The following is a 23,922-nucleotide window of genomic DNA, read 5'->3' as shown; positions in this document are numbered from 1 at the left end:
GAATTAACGCCAAAGTATTAGTCGCCACTAATCTGACGCAAAACTTGCGTTAACATACGAATCCGTTTAATCTACTTGGGGAAACAATTTAAGAGTCAGTCGGAATAAAATAAAATGTAACAATTTATGTCAGGTAAATGTATCATGCCAATTTCATAATCAGTTCAAAGATAATAAATACAAAACATCAAATGCACTGGAATAAAGAGAGAAGATGCGAACCTGACATTATAAAATACAATCTGCATCACGGGCTAATTTGAGTTGAAAATCGCCCCAAGCCTCTTTCAGTTTCTCCCTGAATACTCAGACCAAGGCAGAAACCTCTTTTCAAATGTAAACATGAGTTTCAGTGGGAATTTGCATGAATCACCATCCCAGACTTAATTTACATTTACATGGGGGCGCACCTACAGCAGTTAACAAGATATCTCTAAACTCTCCACACCTTATTTTCTTTTTTAGTTTACTTGTGTGGGAATGAGACCTTTGTACCAGTCGCTCTGAGACCTTTCAAATGATCCCAAACATGTATTCAGGTCAGGATGGATGAAGGAAATTATGTGTAAATTGAGAGGTGATCAACTAAAGTGTGATCGTGTCTCGAATGGGGATGGTAATATAGTAGATAATATAGAGATAATATAATATAATAGGTAATATAGAGAGTTCAAATGTTAATTTCCTTTGTTTTCTCAGAGAGTTGACCTCTTCCAGTTCTTCCAGTCCTTCCAGTCTTACAATCTGATAACTATAATAGCTGCCAAGTAAACTTATGAAATATTTGTGTGCTCACTTTTTTGTTGTTGCATGCCTTGATTTATTTTTGGCCACATTTCAAATGACATTATATATAGATTTTTGTACCTTTTTACAAGACCTAAGAAAATATCAGAAGATTTCACTGTGAAACATGTTTAGTGTGTCGTGTCGTTTCTATCCAGCTGCAGTTGTGTAAACTGTGATAACTTGATATTCTATATGTTTTTACACTGTTTACACACTCAGCAGGGATGAATTACGAAATGTTTCATATTTCTGATTATGGGCGGAGCTATATGACATCACTGCAGGTGAGTAAATAAAACCAAACCGATGAACAGGAAGCTTCATCAAACAGCAGCATTAAAGATAGAGGACTGCGACTGATTGAGGCAGCAGCAAATCTGTCATGTCACAGAAAAGGCCATGTCCCACCACTGGTGAGGAGAAAGGAAAAAAGATGAAACCAGAGGAAGAGAAAAAACAGCAAGATAGAGGTATGTTAAGAAAATTAATGTTGACTGAATTAAGTTATGTTGCAAGCTAACTTTAGTTGGGTAGTTAATTAACATAGCCTAGGTAGAATACCTTAGGTACAGCTCGACGTACATTCACATCACATGTAAGGACAGCGGTAGAGTTTCTCTCGCGGGACACTGCACTTATTTGCAATCACAAAAGTTAATTTTTAGCATGTGTTTTAAAGCCGGCAAAAACATTTAACTGGCAAAAATTTCATTTGCGCACTTTTTCTGAGCATGCACACTCAAAGCTGTTAAAGTGGTTAACTTTTCAGTGCACCGCAATGCAGTGCGTATGTGGGTGCGTGTACTTTTCCGTACTCCTTTTAACAGGTGTGGTGAAGAGATGAGGTCCCACCTTTTATGGTAATGGCTTGTTGTGGCAAATTCTTTTTGCATTTGCCCTCTTTCTCTTTTATCTGCTTCCTCTACCCAACAATCCACTGTCTGTTCGCATTTTTTGCATACATGCCTAACACATTTGCAACAGCAACCTGGTTGAGTCTCTCACCACTTTCAGCCTTGTGAGGCTCAATGTTCCCCCTTCGGGAAAATCATGATGCTTGATTAATTTCTCAATATCTTGCATACATTTCTGACCATAATGTTTTCTCATTTGGTAGTACACCGGTGTATCATATTTCACAATCTTCCTTTGAGACATCCCCATACTGGCTGCTTCTCTGTTCTCGGTGGATTTCTTTTCAATGCGCGTTTTCCTGATCTGTTAGGTGTCCCACACAGACACGATTTTTTTCTTTTAACCCAAATCGGTCGGGTTGCACTATTAGTGCCCTCCTAATTATGGGTTGCACCCAAAATAATTTGCCCCGTGGTGGAGCAATTCATTTCAGGTTACCTATCTGTTTGAAATTTCTTGATCTGTCACAGTTCTCAATTAATCCCAGATTATTTATCTGCTTGAAATTTCTTGATCTGTCACAGACCTCAATTAATCTCAGATTATTTTCCCTCGTATCTGCTTGAAATTTCTTGATCTATATAGATCTCAATTAATCTCAGATTACGTACCACAGAAACAGCCCTCAACCAATATGGTTCAATTTCACTCTTCCCCCAATTAAACTGAATTTAATTACCTTACCCAGAGATGTTGTTCTGTGCCACCTTGAGTTCTTTCGATTCCAGTGGCCGGATCCGGTCCTAACGGCGGAAACGGTCCCTCGTCTCTCAATGCTTTTCTCGAGGTAGGGTTGGAACTTTTCAGTTCCAAGGTGATCAGCCTCCGCCCGTCCGTCAGTCCCGGAATCACGTCCAAGAAATCCCACTTCTGACACCAAATTGTTGTGGCAAATTCTTTCAAACAAACATCATCACTGAGTAAGAGACACTCTTAAGTCCAAATTAAAGTTTATGAAAGTATTTATTCTCTTGCAAGAGAGATCTTCGTCACCAATGCACCTGTGTGAGTCAGTGAGGAGAGATAAGGAGAAGCAGTGCCTGTCTATTTTATGTCTTATTCCCTTCAAGGCCTTATTTCTTCCCTCCCCTCACAGGAGAGATACCAGTTTGTTTTTTTCTATTCCTCCCCTGGCCCTGAGAGGTAAATGCCCCCTTAACCCTTTAGGCTATAAAGTACAAATGCAGTCAAGATGACCCCTTGACCACCTGCTTTTCCTTACCCCTACTGACTCCCAACCATAGTAAATTATCACACAAAGGCCCCTTCTCACTGCAAGCGAGAAAACAGATGAGGCCATAATTAGAAATCACTGAAAAACAGAGTAAGTGCCTGTTTACATATCACACAAAATTACTTTGTTAGTCGTTTAAACTACATTATAACGACCATTAACGTTTTTTTTACTTGTATGTTTCATATACTAGTATGTAACCGAAGCTATAGATTGTGAAATTAAACGTTTCTCGTTCTTATTGTTTTTTTTTATTTAGCTTACATATACAATTCAATTACTATACAATAGCTGCTTGTCTTTCTATAAAGCTGTGTGTACAGTAAAAAAACGGTATACAAATAAATATATTACTTGATGGCAGAAAACTGCTAGATTTCCTGGTTAAAATGTTTTTACAAACTGCTTTTATCTTATCTTGTACATAATTGGGGGATTTAGCTGTAGGCCTACATTGCAGGGGGATTTAGCTACACAGTATGCAAGATTTAGTGAACAGACAGTTGCTGGACCCCATTGACTTCCATAGTAGGAACAAAAAATACAATGGAAGTCAATGGGGTCCAGCAACTGTCTGATCACCAACATTATTCAAAATATCTTCTTTTGTGTTCAACAGAAGAAAGAAACTCATACAGGTTTGAAACAACTTGAGGGTGAGTAAATTATGACAGAATTTTCATTTTTGGGTGAACTATCCCTTTAAACAGACGATCTGACGGGTTTTAGAAGATTAAATGCAACCCGAAACTAAAAAACAGACCCGGCCTCTATTTGAGACCGTCCTTTATTTATCTAAACCTGTAGCCACACCAGGCGTGTAAAAGAGACAGGCGTCTATTTGGGACTCGCCTATTATTTGAAGTTTTACGGTAATTAAATTGCGGTACTTTTACTTTATTTATTTATTTGAGCATTAATCATTCTGCTCAAAAAGGAGAGGGCTGAAGCTATAGCTTATAAGCGCCCACCCCCAAAATCAAAACAGTACCACAATAGTACAAGGGAACATAAAGCAAAAACAACAAACTAACACATAGACAACAACAATAAATAGTACCACAATAGTACCAGGAAACCGTACAAAACAAACATAAGAACAACATCAATAAATAGTACTACAATAGTACCACTATTTATTGATGTTGTTCTTATGTTTGTTTTGTTATGTTTGTACTTGAGTTTAATAAATTAAGTTGAAAGTGTTCAACCTAGCTACATTTATTTTTCACCAAAAGTACAAAGTATTTTGACTGGTGCCGACAGAGCAACAGGGCGAGTTGACATTTGACAGACTCGTTTCAAACTACTGCGGTGGAGCCCTGCGCTTCAGCCAATAACAGACAGGACTGACTCTGGCGCAAAACAAAATTCACAATCAAAATGTCCAATTCAGCTGAGGGGCAGGGCGTTCAACTCAACAGTCAATGGTGCTCGTGTTTTGAATCAGTATCGCTAGCGGTTCAATATTTTAGTACGTGTTTAGTGAGTAAGCTATGCTCATATTCTGATTTCAAATGGGCCTCCAAATAAAATTCTGCTTTGGGCCCCATAAAGGCTTGGGCTGCCCATGCCTTTTTATGTTGTCTTTTATATATAGAAATATAATTTCATGATTGTATAAAATTGTGTTGTAAAAAACGATTACATTTTCTGTACTGTGGCTCCCAGAGACACATTTAGTTTATGCATTTAGATTCTTCTTCTGCAGCCCAATAGTTCTAACTGCCGCCATCTGAAGCACATGATCTCAGACTGGCAGTTAGAGGCGGAGTTTTTTAAGCTTCGCCCATTTCGGTGGGCTGAAAAGCCATTTGTCTGTGCAAAGCACAGAGACGTGAACCAATCATGCATCAGTATTCTGAAAAAAACGAAGTTTCCCCATACGCATTAGAAACTGAAGCAATGCGAGTGAACCATATCGAAAGGGAGCTATTAATATAAAGTTGCTCTATTCAGCAATGTATATGTTATATTGTCATTTGTTTTGTCAGCCATGGCGTCCTCCAGTGATCCTCCAGTGTTCTGTGACTTCTGTGGTGAAAGAAAGCAGAAAGCTGTAAAGACCTGCCTAATGTGTCAAAGCTCTTACTGTGACTCTCATCTGGAGAAACATCGTAGCGTCCCACGTCTAATGAAACACAAACTCATCAATCCTGTGGAAAATCTGGGGGATTATTTATGTCAGAAACACGAGAGACCTCTGGAGCGGTTCTGCAGGGATGACCAGACGTGTGTTTGTCTGTTCTGCACTGAAGGAGATCACAGGACTCACAACACTGTTCCTATTGAGAAGGAGAGCAGAAAGAAGAAGGTAAAGAGTTAAAAACTAAACACTTAGTTATGTTTTTTACATAACGTTAACTCTTAAAAAAAAAAAAAAAAAAAAAAAGTTGAGTGCTTGCTTTTTTTGATGTTATATGATTTAACTTGATTTTTTAAAGTCAGTTTAATATTATTTAATTTGAAGTAACTTGTACAGCGATTTGAATATACAAAAAAATTAAGTCAGCAATTGAACTTTAAAATTACATTTACAGTGTAGTAACAATAAAATTATGCACTTTTGGGGGATTTTAAGTAATTTAGTAAATTTCTCTATCATTTTTATGAACAAACACTCACATTTTTGGAACTTAACTACAGTATAGATCTGCATTTCTATACATTTAAACATGTTGCGGCCTGAAAAAAGAACATCAAGACTTCATGTCAGGTTATGTTATGGCAATAATGGCCAGCAGATGGCTGAAGTGTTTTATACAGCTATACCTCCATTTATACATGCATGGAATCTAGCATGTATAAACCTTAATTAAACAGTTTAATAATCTAGTAAAAAGGAACCTGTTTGATATTACGATGTTTCCACATTGGCCAGCGGTTTGGAAAATGGATGGATGATTCAGCTGCGGGCACCATCTTCTGAAGAAACGCACAGGAATTCATTCAGCGCAATTGTCACAGTGCATTATGGGTATTTTCTAGCCGTTGAGCGTACATCGCTCACAGTTATTGCGGTGCATTTTGGGATTGAATGAATGCATTCGATAACATCCACTATGGTTTCGGACACAACTACAAATGGGTATCCCCTCAAATAGTGCCCAATTTAAGGGTATAGGGGGTGATTTCGGACACAGTCACCGAGCACTGCAAACAAACAGGAGTCGCTTTTTACAGTTCCTCCTGAACCAAAACAATGAGCTATGCTGCGTTCACGCCATGTCATTGTCACAAACTGCTCCAACAGTCTGTTCCGACTTGGGTTGAAGATCTAAATGCTGATTTATTGGTACAATCCAGAATCGTAATCCATATAACAGGCTTAGGGTCAAACCATAGAGCAAACGTATGATAGAGTCCAAAAACTCGGGCAAACAAGGATATCAAGGACAATGGGCAGAAGAACATGGATATAGGCGATCAGAATAGCAGTGCAACACAAAACAAGACTACGCAAAGAATGCGAATGAAAACACGGGGCTTAAATATGCAGACTTACTCACACACCGCTGAACAAAATCACACAATCATGAGAACAGACAATGGATACCAGAAATTAAGTTCATAATGGAAAAGCCCAGGAGTAAGGAAAAGTGCCCTCTGGTGGAGATTAAGGGCACCCCCGCTGGCGGATGAGACATGGCCTCCTCCCTTAAGGAGTGGATACCAGATACTCAAACAGATACATAAAGCCAGGAGGGAGGTGGAGCCAAGGGAGGGATGGAGGGCCAGGTTCGTGGAGTAGAAGCAGGACTGTAGACAGACGGACCGGGGAGCCAGTGCAGAGCAGGTTTTCAGGGCTGAGTAGGCAGGCAAGGTGTACAGGGAGGAGCTGGTGGGACTAATCCAGCCAAGCAGTGAGTTCAGTGATGATCTCCGTGGTTGTTGTTTCTAGGCAGACGGTGTTCACAGGCGACCACTGTGGTCATAACAGCGCAGGCAGTTCACAAACAGACGGTGAAGCAGAGACTTCATCAGTGATCTCCTTGACAATAGCAGGACATACCAAGAACAGTTGTCGCTGCCTCAGTTAAACTAGGTTAGAGTCATTGCCTCCTGAGAAACCGAAGAAATATAGAATGACCATGGCCCCAGTCATCGTAACTGGGAGTGCAATCAGCGGTAGGAGAACCTCTGAGAACTCCAGACTCGATACCACCAGATTCGGATGCACTGGACACAAAGATGATGTCAGGACCATGGAGATGCCAGCTGCTCGCATCAACATCAACGCCAGTCTCAAGGACCTTCTTTGTAGGTTTAGGTGCAGCGGCGATGATGGCTGAAGACTCTGGCGTGGTGGCCATCATGGCTGAAGACTCTGAATTTGGACTCGGAAGCGATGTGAACACCGGACTTGGGATCAGCAGACTTGCTGAATCAAGTGGCCATCGGAGCTTGATGCACACTTTCTTCTCACTGATAATTCTCACTGCTGGATCCATTTAGTGACGTAGTCTTCTGTCACAAACTACTGGGAAGTGAAGTTCATGGAAAAGCCCAGGAGTCAGGAGGAGTGCCCTCTTGTGGAGATTAAGGGCACTCCAGCTTAATTAAGAGATGGCATCCCATGACGTTCTACAGGAGAGCTGTTCATGTCCTCAGACTCCGTTATTTGTTTCTGTCAACACTATCAATGCTGAAATTAATCTTAGGCAGTCAGGTAGTACAAGAAAGAGCTCTGTTAGTTGTTTGTTCATTCATATTGTAATGTTATCTGCTTTGAGACATTGGGTAATTTAACGCAGTCTCTCTTCTGATGCCCTGGAGACACTCTGACGGGAGGGTGTGATCTCATGCTTTCAAAGCTAGCTTGTTATTGCTAGCCTCTCTGAAATGGCCTACCCTACCTTTAAATTGAAAAAATAATAATAATAATTACTTTTTAAGAATAAAAATAAAAAATTGAATTGAATTCTTTGGTCTTTTAATACGAATCTTTTCAGAGGATTAAGTTATCTGTTTCGCTGTATGTAGACAGACATTCGTCTGATGATCCAGGACAGAATAAAGAAGATTCAAGAGATCCAGCACACAGTAGAGCTGAAAAAGGTGAGTGGAGGTTAAACATTGTAAAATTGATAATGTATTATAATTTTTCAATCGGCTTAATAAAGGTTTTCAATTAAATGGATAAAAGTTAATATATAAACCTTCTAATGGTTCTAATTTATCAGAAAAACATAGAGAAAGTGGAATCCTCCAGTGTTGAGCTCTTCACTGATCTGATCAACTCCTTTGAGAGATGTCAGTCTGATCAGCTGAAGATGATTGAGGAACAGCAGAAAGCAGCAGGGAAACAGGCTGAAGATCTTATTAAAGACCAGCAGCAGGAGATCACTGAGCTGAAGAAGCTCTCACACACTGAAGATCATCTCCATGTCATACAGGTCCGTCAACATCTCTCATCAGTCATTATGTAATACAGGACAAACTATCTGTTCACATTCCTAATGACCTGCTTGACCATTTTATTTGTACCAGTCTTTTAGAAATTGTACAAAGAAACTGAAAGTTTCAGTTGTTACCGCTAGGGGGTGTATATGCTTTTGTTGTGTGGGAATTACCTGTTGCAGTAGAATGTTCTGTCCTGTTGGATAGTAAGGTCATAGCTCTTTCTGAGCTTCCCATTACTAACTCCGTAGAGCACTATAACTCCATGCTATCTGGATGAGTTTGCACCTGTGCGGTAATGGGCTGTTACATTTAGGAAACCCTGTCATGGTATACTCTGGAGTTACGTCTAATGAAAGCTGTTGGAAGGCAATTAGAACGGCAGTACAAAAAATCTAACCTGACATTGGCTTCTCTACACTCAACAACAGTCTGCTTACCATTCTGCTCTGAATATTGCACATAAGAACTATTATTCAGGCATCATTGGTAATGCTGCAATTAATTCTAAATAGTTGGTTTAAGATTGTCAACAGTCTTAAATAAATAAGGCCATTGTTCACTGCTCTGTTGACCAGTGTAATAAGTTTCTTCATTATTTCTCTGGAAAGATTGAGGGCATATACAGCTCTTTAATCACTATCTCTCCAGTTGAGCTAGTTGATACTCAGCCTTTAAATCCTCCGAACACTACTTTTTCGAACTTTGACTTGGTTGGAGTTGATTTTATTATAAGTAAAGTTAAGTCCATGAACTCAACCACCAGTATTTTAGATCCGGTTCCCTGCTTAGTTATTATGAACTGCCTTGCATCAATCTGCCCTCACAGGACTTCAATTGTAAATTTATCATTGAGTTCTGGAATTATTCCTCCTGATTTAAAAATGGCTGCCATTACACCAGTCCTTAAGAAACCTGGTTGTGATGTTTCTGATTCGTCCAATTACAGGCCTATTTCAAACCTACCATTCTTGGCTAAAGTTCTGGAGCGTGTTGTGGCTATTCAGTTAAATCGTCACCTAGCACTGAACAGTCTTTTTGAACCTTTTCAATCTGGGTTCAGAAAAGGGCATAGTACTGAGACAGCTCTAGTGAGGGTTGTAAATTATCTTATTGCGGCAGATTCTGGTGCATGCAGTATTTTGATCTTATTAGACCTTAGTGCTACTTTTGATACTATCTGTCACTCTATTCTGCTAGATCGGCTGGGAAATTGGCTGGGTATTTCTGGTGCAGGATTCAGTTGGTTTCGGTCTTATTTAACAAACCGTACCCAGTTTGTAAGATTGGGGAATTACAAATCTGATATCGTGCCTGTTCGACTGGGAGTTCCTCAGGGTTCAGTGTTGGGTCCAATTTTATTTAACATCTACATGCTTCCACTTGGACAGATCAAAAGGAAATACGGTCTTGGATATCATTGCTACGCGGATGATACACAGATTTACATTACCACTAGTCCTGATGTTCACTGCTCATTAATAGCCTTACATAGTTGTTTAGCAGAGATCAGTGTATGGATGCAGAATAACTTCCTGAAGCTGAATGGCTTCAAAACTGAATTGATGCATATTGGAACAGTGGTGGCTACTAGTAAGGCAGAGCAGATTAGTTTGATTGTTTACTCCAGCATGGTAATTCCCACTTCACAGGTGCGGAATCTTGGAGTAATTTTTGATCCACAGCTAACATTTGAAGCACATATAAAATAACACCTCTAAAACTGCTTTTTACTATCTGAGAAACGTTGCTCGACTTAGACCTTTTCTCTCTTTTGCAGACACAGAAAGGCTCATACATGCCTTTATTACAACTATGTTAGATTATTGTAATGCCTTGTTCTCTGACCTTCCAAATCTCTGAACAGGCTACAGTATATTAAAAATTCTGCCGCCCGAGTGCTCACTCGTAATTCTCCTCGTGAACACATTACACCGGTGCTTTCACAGTTGCACTGGCTTCCCGTAAATGCAAGAATTGGTTTTAAAATTCTTATTTTAACCTACAAGGCACTACATGGGACTGCTCCAGAGTATCTCTGTGAACTCATTAGCCCCTATACTCCATCACGTTCTCTCTGTTCTGCCAATTCTCTTCATCAGCCTTCATGTAAGACTAAGGGGGAACGAGCCTTTTCATACAAAGCCCCGAAGCTATGGAATGTGCTTCCTCTTAGCCTCAGAAATGCACCAACGTTGGAACACTTTAAACAGTTGATTAAGACACATTTATTTAAGGCGTTTTTTTAATTGTTGTATTGCTTTTGCTGTTTTTGTCTATTTTACTGTAACGCTTTGGGTTTAAGAAAAGCTCATTACAAATAAAATGTATTATTATAGTAACAAGGTTTGTTGTTATGGGAAGGACGAGATGGGAACCGGCGAACATTCCAATGATTTTAATAATAAAATAAAACAAATAAACAACGAAAGTAAAAGACAGCAGCCCCTCACGGACGACTGCTGTCACATATAATAAAATAAAACACAACATAAGTTAAGGCCTGTTCCTCTCTCGATCTCCACTGTTCTCGCTCCTCCTTTTATCCTTCCCCTACTCCGTGAGAGAGACTAGACTGGTGCGTCTCACAGGTGTCGTTCATTAGGAATCACGCCACCGACCTTGCACCGTCCTCCCACGGCCCTCGACCATGTCCTGCTCGCTAGTTTATAATTTTGTTAAGTGTGTGTGTGTGTGTTTGTGTGTGTGTGTGTATATATATATATATATATATATATATATATATAAAATGTTTTTTTTTTTTTTTGCTGTTTCGAAAAATGATCCGATTTGATTTCCATGGCTCAAAAATAAAAAATTATCCGAACCGTGAATTTTGTCATCCGTTCCACCACTACATTGTATGATTGATTAGGGAAGGAGTTAAAGCTTGCAGTGCAGTGGACCTTAAGGGCTAGTTTCCCACAACCGAGGTTGAAGACGAGACAGTTCAGCATTGGAAAAATATAAGAAATGTATGTGTCTTAATTTTAGGACACTTAAGCCCCTTTCACACAGAGATTCCAGAAAATACACTGATAATTTGTCCCGGGGTCGTTTGATTTTTGTTCATTCACACTGCCAGTGATTTTCCGGGATCTGTGAGTGCGTTCACACACATCCCAGTAAGATCCCGTAAAAACATGTGACTTCAGGATGAGACGTGTAACGTACGCGTCAAAAACATGTACACTAACGCATTGCGTAGGCTACCGTTCCACAGAGCTGGCGAGCGCTCTCAGCTTCAGCGCGGATAGTGAGGAGCTCCTGGTCTCTGCTTCGTTCCAGTTTGCAGACATTTTTTCGTTCATACTTTGTTGATGACGAACACAAACTTTCTTCTAAGAGCAACAGAGTCGCGCGATGGCACGTGCATCATCACTACGACACACCCCTTACGGCATTGATCCTGGCTTTTGTTCACATAGGGCGCGTTCCGGGACTGATCCCGGTAATGTTACTAGGTCCCCAACCCGGGATCAATCCCGGGACGTGTTTGCGCTCACACAGAAGGCACTCTGGCAATTTCGCGGCAATTTCCCGGGATCAACGCACTGTGTGAAAGGGGCTTTAGACATGTCATACATGCAGCATATGTATGTAGCATATTACTTTCTCTCTTTTTTTCCATTAAACAAACCACAGAAAAGTTGACTTTGGCCTTTTTTATACCCTAATAGGGCAACATATTCTGGAAGATACAACTCATAAAATCCTAATTATATCAAATATTTAAAAAATTCCTTTGGATATGTTTGACTTAAGTCTAGATAATAAAAGTGACATGAATTGATTTAACAAAAAAATCATTTTCCACTCTTGCCTGTTCAAGGGGTTAACTGTGTTAGTGTCACGAACTGGCGGTGTAGATAAACCCGAAGAGGTCTAATTAGTTCTGACAGTCTCTTTACTTGATAATTCACTAGATACACAACGAAGGAGGCAGGAGAAAGTATACCAGATTTATTCATAGACTAGACCGAACAATGAAAAAAAAATAGAACAGAACTTAAGTACAGGTGATAATGAGGGAGGAAATAAGTGCACATCTGAACATAATGAGTAACCAAGACAACAAATGACTAACTCAAGCAAAAAGTGGTGAGACATAAAAAGTCCACACTTACAGAACCGTGACAGTTCTGTAAGCAGGATGCAGCTGGATTCATCATTGGTCCAGCGGTGTATGAACTATTTATCCAGTAGACTACAGTACGTGCGTCTGCAGAATAGTGTCTCCAATACTATTCTGAGTAATACGGGGGTGCCGCAAGGAACCGTGCTGGCCCCGTTACTGTTCACTATCTATACAGCAGACTTCCAGTACAATAGTGGCACTTGCTTCCTCCAGAAATTTTCAGACGATACAGTCGTTGTTGGCCTAATTAAAGGAGGTGAGGAGGAGGAGGAGGAGTACAGGAGAACTATTAAGGAGTTTGTGGGTTGGAGTGACCACAACCATCTCCAACTTAACATCTCAAAAACAAAGGAGATGTTTGTGGATTTTAGGAGGAGGAAGAAGACACCGTTAATCCCAATCGCCATCCAGGGCAGTGAAGTGGAGATGGTCTCCAGTCACAGATATCTCGGTGTACAGCTTGATGATAAGCTGGACTGGAAGAGCCACATGGAGACAGTGTATAAGAAGGGTCAAAGCCGACTTTATTTTCTAAGAAGGCTGAGGTCATTTAACATCTGCCGTCCTCTACTGTGTAACGTCTATCAGACAGTGGTGGCAATGCTCTGTTCTTTGCTGTGGTGTGCTGGGGAGAGGGTGCTCGCGTGGGAGATCTAAATCAAGTCAACAAATTGATAAAGAAAGCAGGCTCGGTTGTGGGGACTGAATTTGATATGATCCAGCACGTGGCTGAGAAAAGAATACTCTCTAAACTAAAATCAATCATGGACAATTCCTTACATCCAATCCTTGCTCTTGGGGTGATCAACAAGAGCACCTTTAGCCATAGATTGATTGCACCAAAGTGCAAGTCTGAACGTACCAGGAAGTCCTTTGTACCAGCGGCCATCAGAATGTTTAATGTGTTATGAATATTCACATGTTACTGAATATTCTATATTAATTTTAGTTATTGAATATTCTGTACTGAATATGCATCTGTTACTGAATATTCTATATATTTATTATTATTATTTTTTATTTTATTTTTTCTCTGAGTGTTAAAGCTGCCGTGACAATATCATTTCCTGCCAAGGATCAATAAAGTATCAACAAACAAACAAACAGTTAGAAAGGGGTAACACTTTAGAATACTGTTTCTTACTTGCTGCATAACTAATAAGGAATTACTGAAGAACTAATAGGTAATTTTTCATTAACACTTAAGTCACTACTGTTCACTACTAGGAAGATGTGTTAACTAATCAGTATGTAATAGAATTTTATGATTGTGTTAAGTATCAGTTAGTTAATTATCAATAACTAATTAATTCTGTCATACCTCCTGAATAACTACTATTAATTATCTACTAATTAAGGTTAAAAAATAACTATGAAGTAACTACTAATGAACAGTCATACACAGTAGTCACAGTCAGTTTTTTTTAGCAGTGGAGTAGTGGATAAAGTACACAAATCAAGTACTTGAGTAAAAGTACAGATACCCCAATAAAATATTACTCCAGTATTAATTCCAGTAAAATTATAATTAGGCCTATTCATTGTCAAAATTACCTTAGTAAAAGTACAAAGGTAATTCATTTTTAAAGTACTTAAAATTAAAAAGCACTGATCAATGTTTTTGATTGTTTCTTGCCAGTTGTAGTCATTATTTAGCACTAATAAGAAAGATAAGTGCAGACATTTACCTATATATATTTATCTGTAAATAAGAAAACTTTTTATTTCATTAGCAAAACGTATCATAATGTACATTACACCTTATTATTATACTCAGTTCTTATACATTTAAAACTTCTTTTGCACCATTAAAGTTCCGGCAATATCGTTGTAGCCTTCATTCTACAGTGATTTGGTGATGCAAGGATGCATTTGCATCCTCTTCTGGAGAGTTATCAGCGCCGCCGATTTGGTGCATTTCTTCGGCAAAATACAGGTTTGTGTACGTTTTATTTAATCTATAAAATAATTACTGTGCTGTAAATCATTTTATTTTATGCAAGGCAACATACAAGGACACTATGTCAGTTAGCCTACCCAATGAGTGTCACATCTGTCTTTTTTGTGTGATGGAAACGTCTGATCCCTTGCATAAAACAAATTATTGTATTTAAAGATACTAAATATTCAGATGTTAAAATATGTTCTCAGAGCTGTGCACTGTTTGTTTATGGGCAGGTTATGGAGTCAGTCACAGCATCTTTCGGCAATGAGTGTAATGCAGGGCGGCGTTCTGAAGTTAGAAGTTTCCCCGCCGAACACGAGCCCAGCTCCAGCAAGAGATCCAGCACCATACCGTGGAAATGGGAGAACAGAGACCGGTTGATTACATTTGAATTGCTTTTAAAGGTTTAACTTTTAATTCTGAAATGTTTGTTAAACGAGTTTAAATGTAGGCAGTATTGTACATGTTAAAACAAAATAAAATATTTACTATTAATAAAATATTTAAAATAAAATATTTACTGATTATAAAATAATCAGACTTCCGGTGGCGCAGCACTGCTTGCGACACGGGCACGGGAGAACAGGTGTATGTGGTTGTCTAAGTTGTCTAGGTTAAGTTCGTCAAATTCGTCAAGTCTATGTTAAGCGTGTTGAAGTGCTGCTGTGGTCTTGCTGAATAAGGAAGAAGTGAACAAGGAAGAGAAGTTACGATGGGAAAGAGAGTAACCGGAGTATGGCTGCTACTGCTGTTACTAATTACAACAACCTTTTGCACCCGCTTACAATATGATGTCACCACACTCGCCGAAGGAAATGAGCAGACGCCGCGGGAGTATGGCAGAGACTGGCTGTTGTCCTTGAGGAGGAAAGTAACACCAGAACCGGGCTTGTTAGACCATGTTCCGGAGGAGCTGTTACGACAGCGCGGAGGTAACCGGCCGCGGAAACGAGGGAGGAGGGGCGGCATTAAACTTCGCCTTCGCCGAAGGGGCACAAGGCCGCCGCTGCCGTCTATACTCTTTGGCAATGTTCGCTCCCTAAGGAATAAGATGGAGGAGTTGAGGCTTAATACAAACGCCTGTAATGAATATCGCGAATCATGCCTAATGATTTACACAGAGACCTGGTTACAAGAGGATTTTCCAGACTCATTGGTGCAGGTACGAGGCTTCTCATGTGTGCGTATGGACAGAAACAATGAATCGGGGAAGATGAGGGGGGGTGGGATCTGTGTTTATATTAATGACTCTTGGTGCAATAATTATACGATAAAATACAGGGTGTGTACTCCAGATCTTGAACTTATTTGCATGAGTTTGAAACCTTTTTATTTACCTAGAGACTATGGGAACATCTTCTTATGCTCTGTATATATCCCGCCCAGTGGGAACGCACCTAGAGCAGCTTCACGTGTAGCGGACTGTGTCCATCAGCAGCTAAAAGATAAACCAGATTCCCCTATATTTGTTCTCGGAGACTTCAACCATTGTAAACTGGAGCTATCTCTTCCTGGTTTCCAGCAATATGTTAAAAACAGCACACGTAAGAATAGGACGCTAGATAAATGTTATGGCAACATTAAAGATGCATATGCTGCCAGAATTAAACCCCCCCTCTCAAACTCGGATCATAACATCATCCATCTGATCCCTACCTTTAAGTGTGCCATTAAAAAAAGCAAACCCGTCTCAAAAACTGTCAGTGTGTGGCAGGAGGAGAGCAAGGAGACGTTGAGTGGATGTTTTCTGGCCACAGACTGGGATGTCTTTTATAAGGACAACGATATTGACAATATTGCGGAAACAATAACAGGGTATATCCATTTTTGTGTTGATACTGTTGTGCCGAAAAAGACGATCACTATATATCCTAACAATAAAGACTATATAACTCCTGAAATTAAACATCTGATTAGGAGGAAAAAACAAGCATTCCGGAATAATGATTTGATGGAACTAAGATCAATACAAAAAGACCTGAGGGGGAAACTGAAGAAGGCGCGAGAGGAACACAGCACACGAGCATAGACAGTATATAAACTGGACACAGCGACCCCATAGGTTTCAACGGAGAGCAGTGAAGTCAATTAGAAGCACTTACTTCCTGATCGCAAGGCGAACTGCGCAGGCTCAAACTGAGCTTGACGACGTATATGTGACGTGAGCAACCTGTAGGTCTTCTAGTAGCTGTGCCGAGAGAAATCTGAATCATTCCCTTCCGAATCTCGCAGAGACGGAGAGCGTGGGTATTAGCTGTCCATGAGCTAGCAACGGGAGCAACTTTATCACTCTCTATGGGCTTCTCCCTTGACTTTATGCCTCCACGTCCTCCCGTATGCTTGCGAGCTTCTCTGCTTGTCCATACGGTAATTTTTCGACTTGTGCGACAGAGTCGCGCGGGTATGACGCAATCGTTAGCCTGTTTTTACAAAAACTGCTTCTACGGGGCCATAACGTAAGATACAAGGTAATGGAGCCTTTTATACATTTTCGTGTTTCTTTAGAAATAAACAATGGACAAACGGTGTCTTTAAACGCCTCAGATGTAAAGTTATTCGCTGTCAAAGTGACGCCAAAATGAATGGGAGTCAATGTAATGCTAACAGCAGGTGGGGGTCCGCTAGCCAATGGCGGCGCCCAGGTCGGCTTCAATATCTTTCGGAACACTGCCCCCCTGCACACGAGTTCGGGAAGCTTTTTCAACGAATAACCCAAAAAAACTGTGGGACACGGTGAAAGAAATTACTAATATGAACTCAAGTCAGAAGGAATTAAATGTGGAGAATGATTTGGATAAGGCTAATGATCTTAACATATTTTATAAACGTTTTGATTTGAATTGTGAAACAAATATGACCTGCTGCAGAGAGTTGTCTATGTCAATACCATGTGACCCAATACAGGATAGAATAATAATTAAACCGAAAGATGTCACCGTAGTTTTTAAAAAGCTGAATAGGAATAAGGCTAGTGGACCTGATGGTATTTCATCTTTTATTTTGAAAACATTTTCGGATGAGCTAACTCCGGCTTGGTGCCCCTTATTTCAATTTTCTGTGGATACATGTACCATTCCCACCATCTGGAAGACATCAGTTGTCATTCCGTTGCCCAAAAAACCATGCCCACAGCAAAATGATGACTATAGACCAGTGGCGCTGACTTCTATAGTGATGAAGTCATTAGAACGTATAATGGTTGGCAAACTAAGGAGTGAGGTACAGCATCTCTTGGATCCGTACCAATTTGCTTATAATAATGGCAGGGGTACTGATGATGCTTTAATTACAACTGTACACTCCATTTTAAAGCACTTGGAAAAACCATCAGGTTATGTTCGTTTATTATTTATGGATTTTAGTTCTGCATTTAATTGTATTCTTCCGCAGACAATGTTAAGTAAACTATATCAGATGGAAGTGAACCCCTTCATTATCAAATGGTATGGTTCTTTCCTGACAGAAAGGAAGCAGCAGGTGAGAGTTAACTCCACTCTTTCTGATATGATTAGCATAAGTACAGGTGCCCCTCAGGGCTGTGTAAGCTCGCCCTTACTTTTTATAATATACACAAATGAATGCAGAAATATCGATAGGAATAATTATATTATTAAATTTTCAGATGATACGGTCATACTTAGTTTACTCTACAACAATTTAGACATTGGTATTTACACACAGGAGATAGAGGAGATGGTGAAGTGGTGCAATAAGCATAACTTGCTCCTTAATGTTAATAAAACCAAAGAAATGATTTTTGACCCTAGGTCTATAGGCGATCAAAGCCCTATTCTAATTGAAGGAGTACCAATTGAACAAGTAACAACATATAAATATTTAGGAATTCAATTAGATAAACATTTAAAGTGGTCACATCAAGTAGAGTACGTTTCCTCAAAAATATGTCAGCGTCTATATTTTTTAAGAAGACTAAGAGTTCATGGTGTTGACAAAGATATTATGCTATTGTTTTATAAGGCAGCTATTGAGTCTATTGTCCGATATGGTATTGTAGCTTGGTTTGGTAACCTGTCAGTTAAACTAAAAACACAGCTCCAAATACTGATTAAAAGGGCGGGAAAAATAATTGGACAAGTGCCACCGACTACTCTTAATGAGCTTTTTGAGGAGGCGGTGAGGAAACAGAGTTTAAAAATCACTAGTGATCCGAATCATGTCCTTTACAGTGAGTATGAGATGATGCCCTCGGGCAGAAGGTACAGGTTACCAAACTGCAGAATGAATAGGTTTAAATTTTCATTTGTACCACTCTCTATAAAAATATTGAATAACAACAAATAGGGTGTGTGGGTTAGCTGCAAGGAGATAAAGAGGCTACTGACCACAGCATGTGTTAATAGAAAGTGCTAGGAGTAGGATGTGGGGGGGGGGGGGGGGGGGGATGGGGGTGGTGTGTAGGTAGATTATGGTAAATTATGTGTGGGTAAATCATGTTATGTGTTATGTATTTTTGTGTTGCATCTGTTATCTCGAATGCCCAAGATGAATTTCTCCGTCAGGAGACAATAAAGGCTAATCTAAATCTAAATCTAAATCTAAAAATATAAGCTGTATTAAGAAATATTCTCATCTGAAATAAAGGAAGATATCACGTAAACGAGTCATTGTCATGTATTGTCCCTTGAGTGGGGTTCCTTTCTGAAGTTGATTTCTTGACACACTCACAAAACCACACAGGCAAAAACCTCTTTAAAATTTAAATGTATTTGTTAAAATTGTATTTTCAGAATACTACTACTATTATTAACATTAGTAAATAAGATAGGGCCACAACTCAATGTAGTTTTGAATGACTTTTCAGTAGTTACTTAGTTATTTTTCTTGAACCTTTTAGTAGATAATGAATAGTAGTTCTTCAAGAGGTATGACAGAATTCAGTTCTTGATTAACTAACTGTTACTTAACACAATCATAAAATTATATTACATACTGATTAGTTAACACATCTTCCTTAGTAGTTAACAGTAGTGAAGAAGTAGTTAATGAAGAATTACCTATTAGTTCTTCAGTAATTCATGCAGTAAGAAAGAAACAGTATTCTAAAGTGTTACCTGGAAAGGTACTGTGTAAAATATACTAACTTTAAATATAAATGAATAACATATTTAACAGTCTTCTCTCTCCTGCTGTAGATGTGCTCATCCATGGACAGTCGTCCACACACCAAGAACTGGACTGAGATCAGGATTTACTCTGATGTGAATGTGAACTCTCTGTATAAAGCTCTGGCTGAACTGAAGAAAACTAATCAGAAATTAAATGAAAAACTCAATCAAACTGGTATGTGAATATCAAATACAGTAGATTTTTGTCATTAACTAATAAAATATGTATATAAGTAATATTATGGGTGTAAGTGGTCAATAAAGGTCGCTAGGGCGCCACCCTCCCTGAGCCACACACACTAAACAATAATTATAATTGTAAAATAGCTGCAAGCAGCAATTATCGGGGCCAAGCGCAAAGAAGACAATAAAACATGCCATCATGGATGGGAGTGTCAGACCAACTGCAATAATGAGAAATTAAAGACATTTAAAGATGATTTTAGGCGAAATGGCTGAAAAATTATATAGAGTAACTAAAAATATGATTTAATGGATTATCAAGACACATACAGAGTTTTGTAACGGTACACCAATGCATTCGTAAAATGTTGCATTTAATATCATATTATAATTAATGGCAATGTCCTTGTTTTGTTCTATTATAGCGCCACCAAGGCACAGTTCCGGCACTTTTTTTATGTTCTCAGAGTGTCAAATTTGGTGAAAATATCTCATTTTGTTATAGACATTTATGTACGGGAGTATAAGAAGTAACCCATGGGTGACTTTGAATTGATTTTTTTGCCACTTACTATCAAAATTTTTACATTTGGGCATCAGCGTATAGTCAACGACCTATGTTTCCAAAATTCCTACGGTGGTTTTGTCTCGATTGGTCAAACGGCTTCATAGATATTAGCAAATGTTTTTTAAGCACAAATTTACAACTTTTCACTAACCATAAGGCAAAACCCTGGAATGTTTGGTATCGTTACACTCGGAAAGGATTCAGGATTATAGGAAATGATTCCTATGAAAATAAGTCAACCAAATCCAAAATTATAGGCATGTAAATAATTTTTTTCACAAGTGGCACTGGTCCGAAACTTCTCAGACTCTTTCAGAGCATCGTGCCGAAGACCAAGTTTTGTAACAATACGTTCATGCGTCCATTAAATACAGCGTTTTAGTACAAAATTCAAAATGGCCGAAATGGAAAAATTGGATATTAGTTGACACGGCATTACGCCCTATGAAACAGTTTTTGACCTTTGGTGCATGTAAACCTGTTGTAGGAGACTCCAAAACAACATTAAGAGACTTTAAAATAGCATAGTACGGGCACTTTAAATCCTCAATGTTTGCTCCATAGATAAAAATATTTACTGTAACCACATTCTGCATTTTACTTTACAAACTGAGGGACAAGCATCATTTACATGCTATTGATGCTGCCAGTAGAGAGAAACTCACTGTTAACCTGAAATTATTGTTATAAATAATTTGTCATTATATGTGTCCACAGGGTTGAAGTTTGTGCAGAAGTTTGCAGGTACAGTGTGATTGACACCATTCTCTTCAATACGCTTGCAATACTTTGTTAATCTGTATTATATGCGGTACATCTGAAAATGTTTGTTCTGAAGTTGATTGATAATGTCTGATCTCTCTCAGTGGATGTGACTCTGGATCCTGATACAGCGAATCCATCTCTCATCGTGTCCGATGGTGGAAAACAAGTCAGTCGTGGAGACGTTAAGCGGGACGTCCCAGAAAACCCAAAGAGATTTAATGTGGGTTTTCGTGTTCTGGCAAAGCAGGGATTCAGTTCAGGGAGATTTTACTATGAGGTGCAGGTGAAGGGAAAGACTCATTGGGATTTAGGAGTGGCCAGAGAATCCAATAACAGGAAAGGGAGGATCACAGTAAAACCTGAGGAGGGATACTGGGTTCTGGGTCTGACTGATGGGAATCAATATTCAGTTCTTGATGATCCATCGGTTATGTTCCCTCTGAGAGTGAGACCTGAGAAGCTGGGTGTGTTTGTGGATTATGAGGAGGGTCTGGTCTCGTTTTATAACGTGAAGTCCAGATCTCATATCTACTCTTTCACTGGTCAGACTTTCACTGACAAACTCTATCCAGTGTTTAACCCAGGCCGTAATGATGAAGGTAAAAACTCAAGACCACTGATTATCACACCGTTAAAATGAAAAACAAAAAACTAATCTGAAAAGATTGCTGGTTTTATATTTAAAAAAGAATTTGCACAAACCACAATCAAGAAGTTCTTACTTACAATACGTGATAGACAAAATGTGTACAAGTGCGAAAAAATAAAACTATATTCAGGCCCTTAAAATTCAGTCACTGACAAAACATCCACTTTAATTAAATATTATATTTGTGAGTTATGTTGTGTGAATATTTTTTTTTAACTGTTACATTTAAATGGCCAGCTTATAAGAAGTCTATATTTTCGAATCCACACAATTATTTGTTTGCTTTTGCTTTTCAAATCTATGACATTGTAAGGGTGGTCTTCCTGCAGGGGTTCAGGCTGCAGGACTGTTGAATGACTAAAGAAACATTGTCAGCAAGATGGTAGAAAACTACATTTCTTGTCTATTACCACCCACTGCTACTTATACCAGCGACGGAAATAAGCGCAGTTACAATAGCTTAATATGTGGGATAGCTTTGCTATAGTGTGATGATATTGTATTGCAATAGGTAGCACTTCAAAGTAAATATCAAATGTAATTTGTAATAGAAAGGGTTTAATGACACTATGGTTATCGTTACACTTAAAATAGTTACAAAATAGATGTATTAGATGATAAAAACTTTACCATTAATCGTACCCAGCATATATGTAAAATGTTACCTGAGGGATAGATAGATAGATAGATAGATAGATAGATAGATAGATAGATAGATAGATAGATAGATAGATAGATAGATAGATAGATAGATAGATAGATAGATAGATAGATAGATAGATAGATAGATAGATGGGGGGAGAGAGAGATCAAGGCTTTAGAAAAGAGAAGAGGGAAAAAAAGCCAGAGAATAATAGAGACAGAGCAACTGTTATCTTCTTTTATCCCTTCCTTGACCATGTGACTGTAACACCAAAAGTGTGACATTCAAACTGTCCAATCAGATCATTACAACTTCCCCCATCGTACTAAAGGTGCGACAATCAGAAGACACCGGTTGTCCACATATTTTGGCCTTGATCACTATCAGCACCTCTGTGGTTTAGGAATTACAAACGGTCCTTGGGGAAGAAAGAGGAGGATTGAAACCGTAAAAGCAAATGTCTTTGTTCATTTTCAAGTATCTTTGATTATTTTCAACCCTACAATATTTTACAAAATATGGTTTAATATTATATTGTGGAATTCTACATAATATACAAAATTTCCAATCATGGTACATGTTATTTTGTAAAGTAATTTCTGAAGCCATTTTCTCTCTCCTCTCCAGCTGTAAACATTGAATTACTTGTGAAATATTGTGATTTTTGTTTAATGTTGTAATAACTGCAGCATCTTAATAAAGACAAGTGTTCAATTCTATAACTGATGTTGAGTATAATCTATACAGCTTTCTAATTGTTATGCAAATACACATCTAGATGAATATCTGCTCACATAAACATTACAACAGACAAACAGGATAATAAAACAGAGGATTTTTATTGTTGACTTACAACAGTTGTGAAAGAAAAAACTTAAATATTTAGTGTAGATGACCCTTAAATCCAGTTCATATTCTTCAAGAGAAGCGAGAGCATTGAAGGCTTCACAATGACAGTGTTTTTCACTTTGCTTTGAGCACAATATCAGTGAATCCGTGCACCTGAGTGAGCTGACACGGCAGTCCAGGAGCTTCTGAGAGCCGGTGGCAACAAACTTTATGTTTTTAAGCATATCTAGTGCATGAACACGTCACAGCTGAAATTAAACTGCTGTGAAACACTGAAAGTCTTACCCATTCGGGATCTTTCTGACGCTCTGCATTCCCAATCCCTCTATATGGAACAAAACGTTCCTCAACACTTGTGACGGCGGGTTCTGGAACGTGTCGTGATCTTGATATTTGAGATCTAAGATAGAGAGAATACATTTAGTCTGTTCCTTACTTAAGCATCTTATGACTTAAGAATCTTTGTAAAGTGTCATAATAGTGGTGCACTATGGATGCAACCAAAATGCAACAACATGTAAAATGTTTTGTGCTTGTTACACGTGACAAATAAAGGCTAGTCTCTCATTGGTGTACAGTGAGAATGAGGTCTGGAGTGGAGTTGAACTGTGTGGCCAGAATCAGTTTGATCATGGCATTAAAATAACACTCCACCATTTTTTCATATTGAACTATGTTATTCCCTTAACTAAGACTTGATACACACCTCTCTTGTCTC

General features: G+C 38.8%; 1 protein-coding gene across 1 annotated transcript; it reads left to right on the top strand.

The window, feature by feature from the left end:
- The first annotated feature begins 1,111 nt into the window (after positions 1-1,111).
- On the top strand, positions 1,112-23,074 carry LOC306986390 (zinc-binding protein A33-like). The gene is made up of 7 exons (XM_079589589.1): positions 1,112-1,259; positions 4,933-5,252; positions 7,922-7,996; positions 8,122-8,334; positions 19,575-19,722; positions 21,016-21,042; positions 21,165-23,074. The coding sequence occupies exons 1-7, from the start codon at positions 1,172-1,174 to the stop codon at positions 21,701-21,703; spliced, it is 1,410 nt and encodes a 469-aa protein (XP_079445715.1). The 5' UTR covers positions 1,112-1,171; the 3' UTR covers positions 21,704-23,074.
- The last annotated feature ends 848 nt before the right edge of the window (positions 23,075-23,922 follow it).

This window comes from Phoxinus phoxinus (genome assembly GCF_949152265.1).
Source record: "Phoxinus phoxinus genome assembly, chromosome: 18".
In the NCBI taxonomy this organism is placed as follows: domain Eukaryota; kingdom Metazoa; phylum Chordata; class Actinopteri; order Cypriniformes; family Leuciscidae; genus Phoxinus; species Phoxinus phoxinus.
The sequence above is the reverse complement of the archived record's forward strand: the minus strand, read 5'-3'. Positions and strand labels throughout refer to the sequence as shown.

Bases quoted from the DNA above. Each gene is read 5' to 3' on its own strand.
- LOC306986390 (XM_079589589.1), top strand. From the start codon at position 1,172: ATGTCACAGAAAAGGCCATGTCCCACCACTGGTGAGGAGAAAGGAAAA. The intron at 1,260-4,932 runs GTATGTTAAGAA...TTGTTTTGTCAG, and splicing joins GAAAAAACAGCAAGATAGAG to CCATGGCGTCCTCCAGTGAT. The intron at 19,723-21,015 runs GTATGTGAATAT...ATGTGTCCACAG, and splicing joins TGAAAAACTCAATCAAACTG to GGTTGAAGTTTGTGCAGAAG.